We start from the raw sequence: 16,254 nt of genomic DNA on the forward strand, positions 1-16,254 counted from the left end.
CAGACAATTAAAGAAAAGAAAAACTTGATTTGGAAACACGATTGAATGAGCCAATATTAGAATTACAATTGCATCAATCGGAAGAAATAGAAAATTATCAGAATAAAATCAGAAAACTTTCTGCAATTATAACTGATATGAATAGAGCGTTAATATCAACCAGAGAGTCGCACAACATGGCGATATTGGAAATGAGATAGAAGCTTATAATAATATTGAAAACTGTATATTATAAACTAATATAAAATATTATCTCGAAATATACTTTAGTATGGTATATTAATAATATTATACCCCTGTTATATGAATGTGCTGTTTAAAATATAAATATGTATTCACAGGAGTCGTCTCAAAGAATTTAACATATCATTAGCTACGAAAAACGATTTGATTAATCAGCAAAATATAACATTGGACTTAGGGCCCGTATTACAATAGCAGCTTAACCTCCCGTCGGAGTTTAAACCTAGGTCAAATGAAAAAGACCGTATAACAATCGATCATCTATGTTTATTTATTATATCTATAAAAATGAATTTATAACACGGACTAAGATGATATGGACTGGTTACGAACTGGTAGGCGGGTGGTAGAGGTAAAGTCAGTAATTGTTATGGTACCGGAATCATGCGATAGTGTCGGTGCTTAGCGGTATTCTTCGTAAACGCTAGAACTGTTATGATTTATTAATTTATTATGAATTATGATTTTAATTCGTGGTTTTATTATATTTAAAATTTATTATATTATATTATAATTTATAGTTATTATTCATTTGTTTTAAAAAAGTCAAGTTTTCTACTTAGTAGGTACAGAAGTATAAAATTACTGCATATGAAAAATAAAAAAAAAGTACAATTTTTAATTTTAATTTAAAAACATTAATTGTTAATTTTATTACTGTTGAATAGATTATTATATTTTATGTACCTATATCCGACATCTAAGTTTTGACAAATTTTGAATGTTTTTTTAACTGTTTATTTTGTTTTTTTTCGTTACGATTTTGTAGAACTGCATGTTGGCGCATCCTCATTGTTAGGTAATATGTGATAATATGAGTTAGTATTTCATTTTTATGTTGAGAACAGGGAAAACATAAAAGATTAGAACTGTTTTGCATAATATCTTCAACGCAGCAATCAAATACATTTTCATTATTAGAAAACTTTTCAAATGAATTTTCTATCGACAAAATTAAATTAAAAAATCCTTGATTTGGATGTGTTAATCTTCCCCTGGACTTCATATTTGTGAAAGTTGCTTCTTGTGTGGTTGAAGAATTACCTGTAAATTATTTGACATTAGTATTCTTCATGAACTAAGATCATAGTTCTAAGTTCATAGAATTTATATTTTATATTAATTTCTAACGGTTTTTTTTATTTTAAGGACTATATTTTATTATTTCTAATTCCAATGAATTAATGGAGTAATATCAAGCAAACTTGCCTGCTACAATCGCTGAAGTACATTCTTTACATTTTGTATGTTTTATAATTTGTTTACTAACATAACCACAAATATAATAGCACACACAATCCTTCACTGATGATTTTGTGTAATCGTGATCAAAAATATCTTCTGCTTCCCATACTCCTTCATCTATTAAGGTATCTAATTTTATTGATAAATTTCTTATTTTATCTGCCCTTTCAGATGAATCTGTATCAACAATTTGTTTAATATCAGATAATGTAATTTTAGGTGCTGATGTTTCCAAAATAGTACAGTTTCCAGATTTTGGTGGCTTCAAAATGGAATATGACGATAATATCTTATAGATATGTATAAATGTTGGAGTACTAGGATGATCGTTTGGACCTGATGCCTGACGAACCATTCCAAAAAATTGCTAAAATAAAAAAAAGTAAGAAAATGTTTATTCAGGAATATTTTGTATCAATCTTGAATTTAGACTTAGTTCATGGTATCAATATATTACTTCTAATCTATCTTGATTCATTTTATTCGATAATACATATCGAAATCCAGACTGTAGTAAATATTTTGCTAGTTCAATGGTTGATTTCATTGTCACTCGTAGGCCATCAGCAGTTTGTTTTGTTAAAAACTCGGATTCCATAATCTTTTGATCCAATAAATTCTGTTCCCATGAATTAATAAATGTTATTCCATCTTCTAAAACCTTATATAATAACATTTTTTGAAAAAATATTCTATTGTGAAATATTTATAAATATAATTTTAATACTTTAAAATCCTTAGAATTTTGTCTTATACCCTCGGCTGGGAATTTTCTATTTAATGCATCAAAAATATTATTAAATAAATTTGAAAAATTTTCAGTCTCTAAACTATTTTCTAATTCTGGTACTTTTTGATACTCTCTATAATATTTTAAGCCTGCTGCAACTGAATTACTAAAGATCTGTGAAAGTAATGGAACATAAAATATAGTTATAGGTATAGGTAAATAAAAAATAAATATTTTCTTTAATAATCTAACCTGAGCCGCTAGTTTTACGTTCATCTTTGAAAAACTGTCCAAGTACAAATGTCGTTTGGTTAATTTTGGACAAATTCTTTTTGAAATTTGTTTTAGGTCATAATTGTGTAATGATTCATAATGAGACCAACTAATAGATTCATTTTCAGGAGATACCTTAAATTAAATTGTATAACCAATTTAACTACTGAATACTATAGTGAGTTATTGTACATGTGTTATAAACTTACTCTTAATGTTTTTTTATTGTATAATCTATTTCGTACTGTTTTCAGCAAATGTGGAGCATCTGAAAAAAAATAGATTCTACGTTTCCTATCCATTGGATGTATAATACTATTTTTAAGATTTTCTTTTGTTCCATTTATACCAAATTCTTTCCATAATTTTCTATTGGAAGAACCAGCATCAGAAACAATACCATCAATCATAACACCAGCATTTTCAAGCAATGATATTGCCTTTATAACTAATTGTGTGAGTACAATACCTGAAAAACATAATAATATACATATTATTAATTTAATATAATTATGTTTTAATTACCATTCACCGGTCCTTTTGAACAAAATACTGCAATAGGCTGAGTAATGTTTGACCCAAGACTTTGAAACATCATTACGAGTCCGTGATCTGCCTTTTCACCTGTGTTCAAAGAAGGGTCATCATTACCAAAATTTTCTAATCCAGAATATGTTAGGGTCTTTGAGTTGACACTAATACTCTGACGTAAGAAAATTTCATCAAACAAGAGCATTCCGTGTTTTTCATTTTCATTTGATAAAGATATTTTTTTTTTAAATATCTTGAAAAAATTGTCATCAAAACCACAATTTGTTTTCGTCATTGATAAATATCTTCGAATAGTTCGAGATGAAGGTAATGGCAATATACCCTGGTTTCTTAAGAAATTGTAAGTTGAAGATGATCTATATAAATAAATTAATGATAATCATTATCACCTATCGTAATATAATGTTAATTATACCTATAATTTATAATATTAATGTAATGAAAATTTTACCTAATATGAAACAGAATACATAAAAGTAGCCAATTTTCTGAGTATCTTTTGTTTACTGGTTTAACTTTGCTGGTATTAAGCATTTCTTTAATCAATATTTGTTGAGGTTCACTTAATTTATTAATGTCACATATCTTTTTTAACGAATCATCACATAAATGATTCATTTTGTTTTGTAAAGTAGATAATGTACAATTCATTTTATCAATTTTGTTGTTTAATCTAATAACAAAATTTTTATTATCATAATGTTGTAAAGATATTTTTTGTTATTCTATATTTTATTTCTAACCTGTAGTTACATTTTTGTGTTTTATGCTTATTTCTTTGTAATGTTTGTAGAGTCTTAAGTCTATTTGGTGTGAGTGTTGGCCCAATATTTTTTTTACCGTTTGTTATTTTACTCCTTTGCTTATACACCCTAAATATTTGTACAATTTTTTCACACCACAAACATCTCTTTGGTGTAGCATTTTGCAGTATTAATGTACACTTTTTGTGTCTCCAAATATTATTCACCCCTTTAATTGCATGTTTAGCTGAAATGCCTTATAAAAATATAAAAATATCATTAATACCTTTATTAAATATAAGTATATCTTAGTACGAACCTGGATAGTTAGTAACACTTGGGCCCCCTATACAAACATATGTAGAGTTCATAACATCTACCAAATGTTGTATCTGTGATAAATTATGTGAAAATGCTATTTTATTAATCCCCAAAACATCCTCTGTAATCAACTTATCTTTTATATAGGATGTTATTTGACTCTCTTCAAAATTTATAATTACTTGCTTTTCTACTGTTGCTTTAATTATATCTGTTTTTTCATTTTTTATACAGAAATAACTCAGAGCTACCTCATCATAATGAAAGTACCAGCCATTAGGTAATTTTATACTATTTGGAATTTGTTTCAAATCAGATATCAAATGATCAGAGGTTTCAAAACACTGAATCTGTTTCATAAAAAAATTTAAAATATTGGATACCTGTATCATTTTTATATAATTATTTTTTAACCTGCTGTGAATTATTGTTATGTAGTATAAGCTCTGTTTCAGTACTCTCAATGGGCCACAACAATTGTCGCTTGCATTTAAGACTACCATTATCAAGATTGTCTTCTGTCGATCTTTTGTTTGAAACCTAAATGTTTTATTTCCACATGTAACTTTATTTGTAACTTTCATTTAATAATAAATTACCTGTTTACATAATAAACTTGATGTACTATTTATTGTTTCGTAATTAAAAACCGAGGGAAAAGAACCTTTTTTTAGACCAGGCTTGAGTCTTAGTGTAAAAGGAGTCAACTATAATATTGTAAATAATATGTTTATGTACAATTGTATTAAATATTTATGAATAAAATCAACATACTTCATCATTAGTGTTATAACCAGACCATCCTGAATAATTGTTTAAAAAGTCATCTGGCTTAAAGTGTTTTTCGCATACAAAATTAACTTTAGTAGCAAAACCATTTACCTTTGAAATGATATCAGTCCAAATATTTACCGAGGTCTTAGGAACTTTAAAAAAGGTACATTTACTAATATCATCTGCGCTTGTGCACAATTTAATTGCACATTTTCTTACCATTTTTATGAAATAAATAAACACAGTTGTACAGAAAAGTAACAATAACGTTTATTCTGGAAGTTTGGAGACTGGAGTAATGCTCAATGCAAAAAGTAACTATTTTTAAACAAAATATTAAATATGTCCGCTAGAGTGCGTTACTATCGCATAGTTTTGTATCCATAACATTTCCTGACCGGTATTTGGGTATACGTGACCAGTCCATATCATCATAGTTCATGATTTATAAACAATATTTAGTTGTTATCTATGCATATTATGATAGTTATCTTAAATGATTTTAACACACTTCAATTTAAAAGGGTTTATTAAAGGAGACGAAACAAATATAAGGATCAAAGTCACTGCATTAACAAACATAGAGTAACATAGTTATTTAACAAATATATAATACAATATAAAGATTTAACTGATTTTAACTATGTCATTGTAAAATAGCTGTATTAACTAATACATAAAAACAAATTAGGAACATACTATTTCTTCTTTAATCAGTAACAATTCAAACTAAAACTTATTACATTAAAAATAAAAATGTAACAAATAATAATTATTTATTCTGTTTGGTAGCTATAGTTAACAAATAGCACATAATTAATATTTTAAACTTAAAACTAAAAAATATATAGTTGCTAGTAATTAAAACAATTTTATTCATCAGTTGAATAAAATATATCAGTAGTAATATTATCTGGTAAGATTTCTTTTTTAGAATATAATGTATTACTGGTCATTCAATTAATCCTTAACCTTTCTAGGAAAAAAGTTTACACAATTTTTTGTCTGAGATCGTCTGTTCTTTATTCACTCTTTTGTCAGTATAGTACCATTTATAGTTTCGGTAACTAACTTGTTTCGATACTTTGTTTTTATAGCATTTACGCTAGAAAATATTCTCTCACAGTCAGCATTAGAATGTAGTAGACAAAGAACTGATAATGCGAAATCAGGGAGTTCTTGCCCTATTGCTTTAGTTTTTAAATCATAATCCTTGATGCTAGACTTGAAATAACCTTTGTAAAATTATTATATTTATCTATCTATAAATAGAGTTTGTATATGTTATCGTTCAGAAGTAGTTACAGTTTTGTTTAAGTTGAGTTTCATATTATATTTAATTTGAGCAAATTCACTTAGGAATCTTACGAACTGTTGAGTTTTCGTGAGTGACCATTGTGTGAAGGCGGAGTTGTTGTCGCCCATGAAAAAGAATTTAAATTGTTTAATTTCATGTTCGGAAACACCGAATTCGGTCAGTGCGTGTATCATAACAAATAAGTTGCAATAGCTGTTTAAATACTGAGTGTTCAACATACCAGAAGGTATTCCGGCATATAGTCTTTGGTAGGCAAAGCCATCCTGGGATAGGAAAACCATATTTTTATACCAAACGTATAAAAACTCTAGAGTATTATTCATCATTAAAGCTATTTGATCTGCATCAGTCATTGGATGATTAGGATATTCATATGTGGCGAGGTATCCATGATTTTCCATAAGTTTGCAATAAAGTCATGCCAGTATGTTCGAACTAGTCTAAAAAGAATAGTCTGATCAAAGCATGACCAGTCGGCAGTAAAATATGATTGGTATTGCTGTGCAATAGCATTTAAATATTTATTACTTCCACGCATAGTTTCGAGGCTGTACATTATATAAGATGATATTTGTCTAGCTTGTAAATGGAGGGGATCCATTAACATGTATTCCATGGTCAGAAACAGTTCATCGACTGCATAGACGGGACTTTGTTTTAAAGTCCCGTTTCTTTCTGAAATGTGGTTGCGGGTAAACATTAGTGTTGGATACGTGTGGATAAAGTCTGATAGGTCAGACAAAATTTTTTGCTCAGTTGTTGGATTAGTCATGTCATACTTATCTATATTAAGTGGGATTCCTGTATATTTATTCGATGTACTAATGTTCTGTTGAGGTCAAGAACTGCGTTTATGACATAGTCTTTTGAAGTAGGTTTGTCAGCATACTCAGGATTGTGTGAGTATTTAGCGTTTACATGTATTTTAAAAGAGTGACGAATGTGATAACCTGTGCCAGTCGAAAGTGGCATTCCTGCGTGTACTGTATCTACAAAGTGCATTAACTGGAATGGTGTTGCACTGTCGCGGTCGTTATCGCAACGACCGCGGCTGCTCTATTCTCGTCCGCGATAACGCGACTGGAATGGGTCGCGCGGCGACCGGTCCGGCCGGCGACCGGCGACAGGCAGTCTAACCTGAACAACGGTCGCCGGACGTACACTTTGTAATATATTACGCGGTTTGTTAATTTGTAATAATAAAGTTCTTAAGGATTACGCGGCGAGTTTTTTAGTTATCCCAGCCCGACACCTACATTTGGCGCAGTCGGAAAAGGAGTAAGGTAAGTGCTAATTTTAATAAAAATAATTTTACGTAAATTAAAGTAAATTAGCACATATCGGGTTAAAAGAACCTACAATAGGTGTCCTGATCATACCGGTTCCTAAATAGTTTTATTCAAATTATTTATATTTTTTTTTTATATTGAATAAAATATTAAGGGCTTATCCAATCTGAGGTGGTAAATTTTGGCAAAATTTGCATAATTTAGCGTAATTCCTACCGAGCTAAACTGCGTTTTGGCTATTTATAGATTGGAAAGTACATATCTCTACCAGCGATAGCCCGAGTTACGTAATTTCGTATCCATCGTAATTTAATTAGATAGATAATTACAAGTAAATTTAATCTCCACAATGGTTACGAAATGCATTAGTGAGTTAAATATTGTAGAAATTAACCGGGAATTGTCGATACGTGGTATTGAGACCGGGGGGTCCAAGGCCGATAAACTCTTAGCACTGGAGGAGTATATTAGGTCTAAGGAAAACATGGATCCAAGATCAGTACGGTTTGGGGTAACTGACGGGACGTCAGCCCAGGTACTGGAAGATAATACATCGGAGGTCCAGAACAGTGGTGAAGAGGGCAAATCTGACGGAGATTTGATAAACCACTTTATGGAACAGATGTTAGATAGACTGGAGGGGCTGGAAACAACGGTCGACAAGCAGCAGCTAACAATTGCTACTCTCAGCGAGAGCGTGGAACGCTTGGAGCGGGAGTTAGCCGAAGAAAAGCTTAGGTCGACCGAACGGGTGGCGCAAGCAAGTTGCGCATGCCGTGGGGTTTTTCCCAAACCCTCCACCAGCCTTTTGTCCGGTGAAAATCAAAATTTCCCGGGCAAAAGCCAAAATCTTCCGGTCAAAACTCAAGGTGTGAGTTTTGAGAGCCGTTGGGCGAACATACGGAGCAGATTGGCCGGGGAAAACCCGAGAAATCGGGAAGTATCCGGAGTTTCCGGTAACCGGTCCGGAGTGTCCGGTGAAATGTCCGGTGTCTTCGGTGATCTGTCCGGAGTGTCCGGCGAAGTGTCCGGTAGAAGTGATGGGGAAGCGTTACGGAGTAATCTCTCCGGTGGAAAACGTGTTCACTTCGCGGACAGCCTGCTCATTCCTCAAAATGAGTTGAATATGGCCCGTGCGTCGATACCAGAGTTTGCTGGCAAGAGGGAGGAAGACCCGGTGCGGTTTTTGCTCCAGGCCGAAGCAATACTTGAAGAAACTGGTATCCACATGGCTCGATGGGTGACCGTGTTGGCCCCTCAGCTAAAGGCACAGGTAGGTACATGGTGGGGAACCATGAGGGCGTTGGACTTGCCATGGCAAGAGTTCAAGTTTGAGCTTTTGGAAAAGTTCAACGGGGACGAATTACAGTCGAGCTTACAATCGGAACTGTTAAGTACCGCCCAGACCAAGGCCGAAACACTGGGAGGGTATGTCCTTCAAAAGTACCAGTTGTATCGGAGGTTAAATCTTGGTCTGACTGAAGAAGCGGTGGTGATGACGGTGATTGGGCTCATGCGTTATGAATTTAGAATTCATGCACGCATTGAACGGCTGAAATCGTTCAGTGAACTACGTGCGCTTGCACATATTTTGGATGGTAGTAAGGCCGTAGTACCGGATAAGGCGGGAGAGAGCACCAGCGGACCACCAAAATTAAAATGGTTGGATAGAAGAAAAGCTGAGGATGCTAGCAAACCCCGGGTGCCTAATCCGAGGGAACGACTATCTTCGGGTGCAGGATGCAGAGTATGTGGTAGTCATGACCACTGGCAAGCTGCATGTCCGAAAAGAAAGTCGGAGTCGGGAAACGCCAGAACGACCGGCGGGACCGCCGGGTCCCGACCGGCCAGGAAGTAACCGGCGGAAAAGTCACGAGTCATCCGAAGAGTGGTAAGCAACGAAGTTCAACTCGGTCAGTGAGTAACGTTTCGGTACAGAAACCACAAATTACAAGAACTGACCCGAAGAAATGGAACTTCGGAGCGTTACGGACCGGAGACTCGGGAAAGGATCCGAATAAATCGGATCAAAAGAGTTCTGGACCGGAGAAAACCGGTAAGAACAGAAATCCTCCGGAGGAAAACTTCGGTTACCCGAATTGGACGTCCGGAGTGAGAAGTTGTCCGGTGGAAACCGTCGAGCCTCCGGGGAAACACCGGAGAAAACGCCGTAGCCACCCGAGAAAACTCATTGAAAGCGATGTTCCGGAAAAGGAACCACAGTTCGTGACAATGAGTCGGGCAAATGGCAAATCGACGGAGAGGTGGTTGAACCACCCGGACAAGAGGTATGGAAAATCGAACAGGATTGAAAATGTTTCGGACAAATGTGAAGATATCACCGAGGTGAGTTATCCTTCCGATAAAAATGTCGCGAACAGCATTTCAAGTGATGCGGAACAAGATAAGTTAACACAGCTGTTGTTAATTTGTCCGGTCACATCCGAAGATTTTCCCGAGGAAATAGTTCCTTATCCACGGAAGGTGTGCAAAAGGAGAGACTCAGATACGGACTCAAAGTTTGAGTTGCGGCAACGCTTCTCGGATCTGCGGACGGAAGCGTTTGAGTCTCCAGCCATTGCAACGGTGTCAACGGGGAAAACTAGGGTATCGGATGTTCCGGTACCGGCCATAGAACTTGAGTTTGCACTCGGGGCAGTAGTAGCGCTATTGGACTCCCAGGCGGCGAGGACTTATGTCAAACCGTGGGTAGCAAAGAAGTTCGGCCGAAGTTTTACCGAAGAACCGGAGATTGTCCGGATGGCGGACGGTCGGACCCGAGAAATTACGGAGTTTTCCGAATTTCGGGCCCGGATAGTGGATATGAAGGTAAGCTTCAAGGCAGCAGTGTTAGACGATCTCATTGGTGATGTCTTCCTGGGCCACGATTTCCTCGTGGAGCAACAAGTCGCTTGGGACTATAGTGGTTGCATAATCCATTTGGGGAAAGAAAGACGGGTTTCCGTGAGTTGGAGAAATCCAGTAACTCCGGTCACCGTAGGAGTGGACTTAACGACCGCAGTTTTACCGGAAGGAGAGTACGGTACGCGGGTCAAAGAAGTCTTATGCCAATATCCGGAGGTGTTCTCCGGAGAGGTAGGCAGAACTCGGGTGATAGAGCACCAGATCCGTCTCAAGGATCCAAATCCGGTGGCTCTAAATGCTTACGGGTACTCCCGAGAGAAAAACGAGGTAATTGCCGAGATGGTGCGAGACATGGAGGAACAGGGGTTTGTTGAACCTAGCATATCTCCATGGGCTGCACCGGTAGTACTCGTGAAGAAAAAGGATGGTTCACGCAGATTTTGCGTTGACTATCGCCGTCTGAACATGCAGACGGAGTCGGATGCTCACCCAATGCCGGACCTTCATGACATGGTCCGAGGAATGGGCGGAGCGAAAATTTACAGCACCATGGACCTGAAATCAGGATATTGGCAAGTGGGTCTCTCCGCAGACGTTTAGGACCCAAAGAGGATTATTCCAGTTTAGGGTAATGCCTTTTGGACTTAAAAACGCCCCCGCCACTTTCTGTCGCTTGGTAAGCGAAGTCTTCCGTGGGTTAGTTGGTAAATTTGTGTTGGTTTATTTGGATGATATTGTGGTATACTCTGAGAGTCCCGATCAACATCTAAACCACTTGCAGAGAGTCTTGGAGCGACTCCAGTCTTACGGTCTAACGTGTCAACCCAAAAAATGTACATTCGGGGTGGCACAGATCAAATTCTTAGGTCACGTCGTGGACGGTGAAGGAATAGACCGGGAACCGGAGAAATTGACGGCGATTCAGGAGTTACCGGTTCCAAAAAAGACAAAAGACGTGTTGCGCGTGTTAGGCGTTTGTGGTTGGTACAGTCAGTTCGTGCCACACTATGCCGAGATCACAGCACCGCTCACGAGTCTGTTGGCCAAAGGGACCAGATGGCGTTGGTCAGAAATTGGGCAAGAGGCGTTCCGGAAGTTGAAGGAGTCTTTGGTGTCCGCACCACGGCTCTGCCCTCCTCTTCCGGGTAAGCCATTCAATCTACAGACCGACGCAAGCGAAGTCGGAGTTGGTGCCGTGCTCTTCCAGCGGGGGGAGAGTGGCGACAGGAAAATCATATCCTATGCCAGCAAAAAACTTAACCCAGCTCAGGGAAGATACTCGGCAGTCGAACGCGAATGTCTAGCCATAGTTTGGGCAGTTGACAGGTTCAGGCCGTATCTTGAGTCTGGTAAGTTTATGTTATTTACAGATAACGCGGCACTCCGATGGTTACAGCAAGCTCGCTGTACCAACAGCAAACTAACGCGATGGGCGTTACAACTCGGGGCTTTCGATTTCGAAATCCGGCACGTGCCCGGAGTAGAAAATGAAGCAGCCGACGCGTTATCCCGTTGTCCGGCGGGACCGAATACAGTGGACGAAGAATCGTTGGAGAATAATATCCACGACCCCCCTGTGATTCGGCCGGGAGCGTCCGGAGAAATGTTCGGAATCTTCGGTGATCTATCCGGCGGGGCCGGAGGACCCAGAGTGGGTGTCACCCAGTGTGGTGCGATCCAGCCGAAGAAGGATGACGGAAACGTCACATTGCAAGCTGTCCGAGAGTGGCAACAGAACGACCCGAACATACGGGAGATAGTTGCCAAACTCTCCGGAGACGGTGCAAGGTTCGGGCGTCTGCGGAAGCTGTACGTCATGCGGGACAAGGTGTTGCACCGTCACCCTCGATCCATCGCGAATGGAGAGGAGGGGGTGGTCGTCCCAGCTGACAAGGCCCAAATTCTGCTGCAAAGGTTTCACGACCACGATACAGCGAATCACCCAGGGTAGAAAGAAACGTACCGCAGCATAAAGAGTCGTTTCTTTTGGGCCGGTATGCGTGAAGCAGTGCGTAACTACGTGCGGGCATGCGACGTCTGTGCACGGGTAAAACCACTGAATCGTAAACCTGAAGATCGGATGTGCACCAGGGTTCCACGTCAACCTTGGGAGGTACTGAGCATCGATCTTATGGGTCCGTACCCACGGACGCAGCGGGGTAAGACGACGATTTTGGTAGTAACGGACTGCTACAGTCGTTGGGTAGAGGCCTACCCTTTAGGAAAGGCGACGACCAAGGCGATTGTGGATACATTCGAACGGGAGTTGTTCCCACGGTTCGGATACCCGAGGGCATTATTGTCAGATAATGGCCCGCAGTTCGTGTCCAAGGCAATGGGAGAGGCACTCAAGAAGTGGGGAGTGGAAGGTTGGACGACTCCAATATACCACCCACGTGCCAACCCGGTAGAAAGGCAGAATCAAGAGTTGAAGAAAGGGTTACGAACCTTACTTGTTGATAAGCCTCATCAGCTGTGGGATGTCTATCTGCCACACGTGTTGTTCTCCGTAAGAAACAGAGAAAACCGAAACACCGGACAGTCACCGGCCAAAATGATGTTTGGTCGGGAGATCAAGGCCCCCGGAGACTGGCAGCTTGAGTTGGCTGAAGAGTCACCGGACGACGGCAACAATGGTCCGGAGTTGTCCGGAGCACATCAGAACCCTCCGGTAGGAACCGAAGATTCTCCGGCGGAACAGCTTGATGCTCCGGCGGTAGAGGGGGGTTACCCGGTGGTTTCCGGCCCCAAGGCCCCTAATACCCATATACCCCCAGAATCCCCGGGAAAAGGCAATCTGGCAGTAGGGGATTGGGTATACTACAAAGCGCATCCGCAGTCAAGTGCGGAGAAGCGGTTTCACGCGGGGTTCGCCCCGAAATGGTTAGGTCCGGTTAAGTTGGGTAAGCCACTAGGAACCGGAGTGTTCTTGACGGAGGGTAAACACCCTACCAAGTTACATGTCTCAGCGATGAAGCGAGCTGTAGGACCGTCAGAGAACACTAACTAATCATACCTTGTTTTAGATGGCAGAACGAGGTAACCCACCACCGACCCGCAACAACCGGCCATCCCGTGGCATGATCGCCACACATGTGGAGAAGCTCCGGGCGATGGCCGCGCAGTTGTTGCGGGAAGCCAGGAGGCTGACGGGCGAGGGTCCGGACGACGCGGTCGGAGGTTGGTCAGCCGAACGGGCGGCCACCGCTTCGTTCGGCCGAATACGGGCAAGCCCAACAGCTTGGGCGTTGTTCGAACGTGGTTTCGCCGAGGGACGACGGTCCACTCGGGAGACCACCCCTCAGGCCGGGGCAAGGACGAGGGCGGGACCGCCAGGCCGAGTGCCACCCCGACGAGCGGTACCGGCGTATCAACGCCATGACGTACGGGACCGGCAGGGCCGGTTCCAACGTCAAGGGCAGCAGCCCGCACCGCAGGCACCCCCATCGGCGGCTCCAGTCCCACAGCAGCCACCGTCCCAGCCGCTACAGCCGCTACAGCCACCATCGGTCCAGCCAAAGCCACCAACCCCCACACCTCCAACCCAACCAGCTCAACCACCAGTTATACCTCCAATCCAGCCGGCCCAACCACCAGCTACACCCGAGGCGCAGCTAGCAGTCGTGGAGCGGTGGATTGAGGAGATGGAGGTGACGGCAGAGGCGGACGCGGACAGTTAGGGCCGAGTAGGGTGGTCGCGTTTCGCGGACTTGGGGGGGAGTATGTCGCGGTCGTTATCGCAACGACCGCGGCTGCTCTATTCTCGTCCGCGATAACGCGACTGGAATGGGTCGCGCGGCGACCGGTCCGGCCGGCGACCGGCGACAGGCAGTCTAACCTGAACAACGGTCGCCGGACGTACACTTTGTAATATATTACGCGGTTTGTTAATTTGTAATAATAAAGTTCTTAAGGATTACGCGGCGAGTTTTTTAGTTATCCCAGCCCGACACCTACAGCACTAAGGTGGTGTGTGGTATGATCTTGTCTTTCTCTTCTTATGTAAATGGATCTGTATCTCGTTGCGACTTGTTAAAATCAGTAAATGTAGTATCTGTTGTTCCAAGGGGTCTACAATATTTATTAATAAGATTAGAGTATTGTGGATGCTTTGTACTTACCATGTGGTGTAGTAACGGATGAAAGGAGTAGCCTTCTTCTGGAACATCAATAGTTACTTCTACTATTCTACCTTTGTGGTAGCGTAGTGGAAGAATGTAATTTCCTTGATTAGGAATTCTGTTTTTCGGAAGTGATGGAATATCTAATGCTGTGAAGTATTCAAAACGTTCACGTTTTTCAAGATTCTTGAGAATTATATCATATTCAAATTGCAATTGCTGCATCAAATTTACGTCATAATAAAAATTTACATATACTCGTATAGGTAATAAAATCGTTCAAAATATATAGGTATTTATGAATAGGTACTACACTTTATTTTTAAAATTATTACACATATTTTTTTATGAATTCATAACGAGTAATATCATTTGATCGGTACCTCGTTATTTGTTTTTGATTGTGAACTTTCCTATTATATTTGCATCTTTTGATGTATTTGGTATTTTAACGCTATTGATTTTTATATACGTATCAAATTGGACGAAATCTTTCACAACATTTAACTAACTTAATATAAATGGAGAATAATAATAATAATGGTCATTGAAGAACGAATGAAACGACTTCGTCGTAAGTAGAATACTAGCTAAATTACATGCCCATAAACAAGGAGGAAATATACTATCCTCAAAAATATAATTGTTTACTAAATAATCACAATATTTGGTGACTCTTTCATCAGTTGGGCATTCTGGCATCAAATCTTCAACAAAACAATCAGACACTTCTTCGAGATCCAAATATAATAAACCAAAAGTGTATTTAATCAATTTGCCAATTTCCGAATTTGTTTTATATTCTATTACTAAACCATGCTGCTGAATATTTCTACACCACGCCTGTGTTAGATGAAAGCGACATCCAACCCTCTTTGACAGAGGCCATAGTTCATTAACAATTGAGTGTATAGCCAGTTCAAAGTCAATAGTTATATATTTAGTTGAAAAATTTAAATTAATTTCTTTACATTTATCAATAACTGCGTTAAGCGTTTAGAAGTATGTTTCATACTTTTTATCGAGAAGCAGACAAAAGATTAACGGTATATAATGTCCATTTTGAAAACCATGAATGGTAAACATTTGAGTGAAAAATCGCGCACAATATTGAAAAGTTCCATCCATATATATTGTGTTCACTGTACTTAAAAATGTTAAATTAGTCTTTTTTATTTCCGGTAAATCGACGACCAGGAGGGAACCGCTTTCGCATTACTTCCTCCATTAGTCTTTTAGTCAATTAGTCTTACAAGAAAAAATAATAACATTTTTTTCTTGATTATTTATTAAAACAAATGGTTCGTTTTTTGAGGTTACAGTTTCAGATGTATTTAAAGTCATGTGTGCTTCAATTATATTAATTGGCAACACAGGGAGAACTTTACGCCTACTTCTATAAATTACTTTTCTAATTGTAGTAAAATCGTTTGATATTAGGGCATCAGCAAGTTGAGAGTTCTGTGCTAATTCTTTTAAAATAATTTTTTTTGGTTGTATAAAATGTTCTTCCGAAGCTTTTCGTTTACAAGTTGTACTCATCATTTGCCGGTTTATATCTGAATCATTGCATGGCATATGATTGTGGAAATCTTGATCAGATAGTAAAATATTTTCTTCATTTACAACTTTAGAACCAAAGGTATACAACGTGGCAGAACACGAACGTTTTACACAACGCCAAATAACCTCACATGTATTTACGTTATTTGAACCGAAATTGTATTTATAATTATTAAACATTACCTTACCTTATCTCTTATTTAACCTTATCTTTGTC

General features: G+C 38.9%; 3 protein-coding genes and 1 long non-coding RNA gene across 5 annotated transcripts; 3 read left to right on the forward strand and 1 right to left on the reverse strand.

The window, feature by feature from the left end:
- Positions 1-2,953: 2,953 nt before the first annotated feature.
- Positions 2,954-3,845, reverse strand: LOC114129889 (uncharacterized). Its single transcript, XM_027994744.2, has 2 exons — positions 3,495-3,845; positions 2,954-3,399 (listed from the first exon to the last, which is right to left on the reverse strand). Exons 1-2 carry the CDS (start codon positions 3,692-3,694, stop codon positions 3,009-3,011), a joined length of 591 nt encoding a protein of 196 aa, XP_027850545.2. The 5' UTR covers positions 3,695-3,845; the 3' UTR covers positions 2,954-3,008.
- Positions 3,133-4,722, forward strand: LOC126552798 (uncharacterized). 2 transcript variants are annotated; one of them, XR_007606245.1, is made up of 4 exons: positions 3,133-3,199; positions 3,338-3,383; positions 4,342-4,387; positions 4,563-4,722. It is a non-coding gene; the product is annotated as an uncharacterized LOC126552798 (long non-coding RNA). The 2 variants fall into 2 exon arrangements; XR_007606246.1 differs by lacking the exon at positions 3,133-3,199 and having other exon boundaries at positions 3,291-3,383.
- A 7,627-nt stretch (positions 4,723-12,349) lies between these two features.
- Positions 12,350-13,363, forward strand: LOC126552319 (uncharacterized protein K02A2.6-like). Its single transcript, XM_050207009.1, has one exon. It carries the CDS (start codon positions 12,350-12,352, stop codon positions 13,361-13,363), a length of 1,014 nt encoding a protein of 337 aa, XP_050062966.1.
- Positions 13,364-13,379: 16 nt separating this feature from the next.
- On the forward strand, positions 13,380-14,033 carry LOC126552320 (WAS/WASL-interacting protein family member 3-like). The gene has a single exon (XM_050207010.1). It carries the CDS (start codon positions 13,380-13,382, stop codon positions 14,031-14,033), a length of 654 nt encoding a protein of 217 aa, XP_050062967.1.
- Positions 14,034-16,254: the final 2,221 nt, after the last annotated feature.

This window comes from Aphis gossypii, chromosome X (assembly GCF_020184175.1).
Source record: "Aphis gossypii isolate Hap1 chromosome X, ASM2018417v2, whole genome shotgun sequence".
Taxonomy (NCBI): domain Eukaryota; kingdom Metazoa; phylum Arthropoda; class Insecta; order Hemiptera; family Aphididae; genus Aphis; species Aphis gossypii.

Bases quoted from the DNA above. Each gene is read 5' to 3' on its own strand.
- LOC126552320 (XM_050207010.1), top strand. From the start codon at position 13,380: ATGGCAGAACGAGGTAACCCACCACCGACCCGCAACAACCGGCCATCC.
- LOC114129889 (XM_027994744.2), bottom strand. From the start codon at position 3,694: ATGAATTGTACATTATCTACTTTACAAAACAAAATGAATCATTTATGT. The intron at 3,400-3,494 runs GTAAAATTTTCA...TTATTTATATAG, and splicing joins TGTATTCTGTTTCATATTAG to ATCATCTTCAACTTACAATT.
- LOC126552319 (XM_050207009.1), top strand. From the start codon at position 12,350: ATGCGTGAAGCAGTGCGTAACTACGTGCGGGCATGCGACGTCTGTGCA.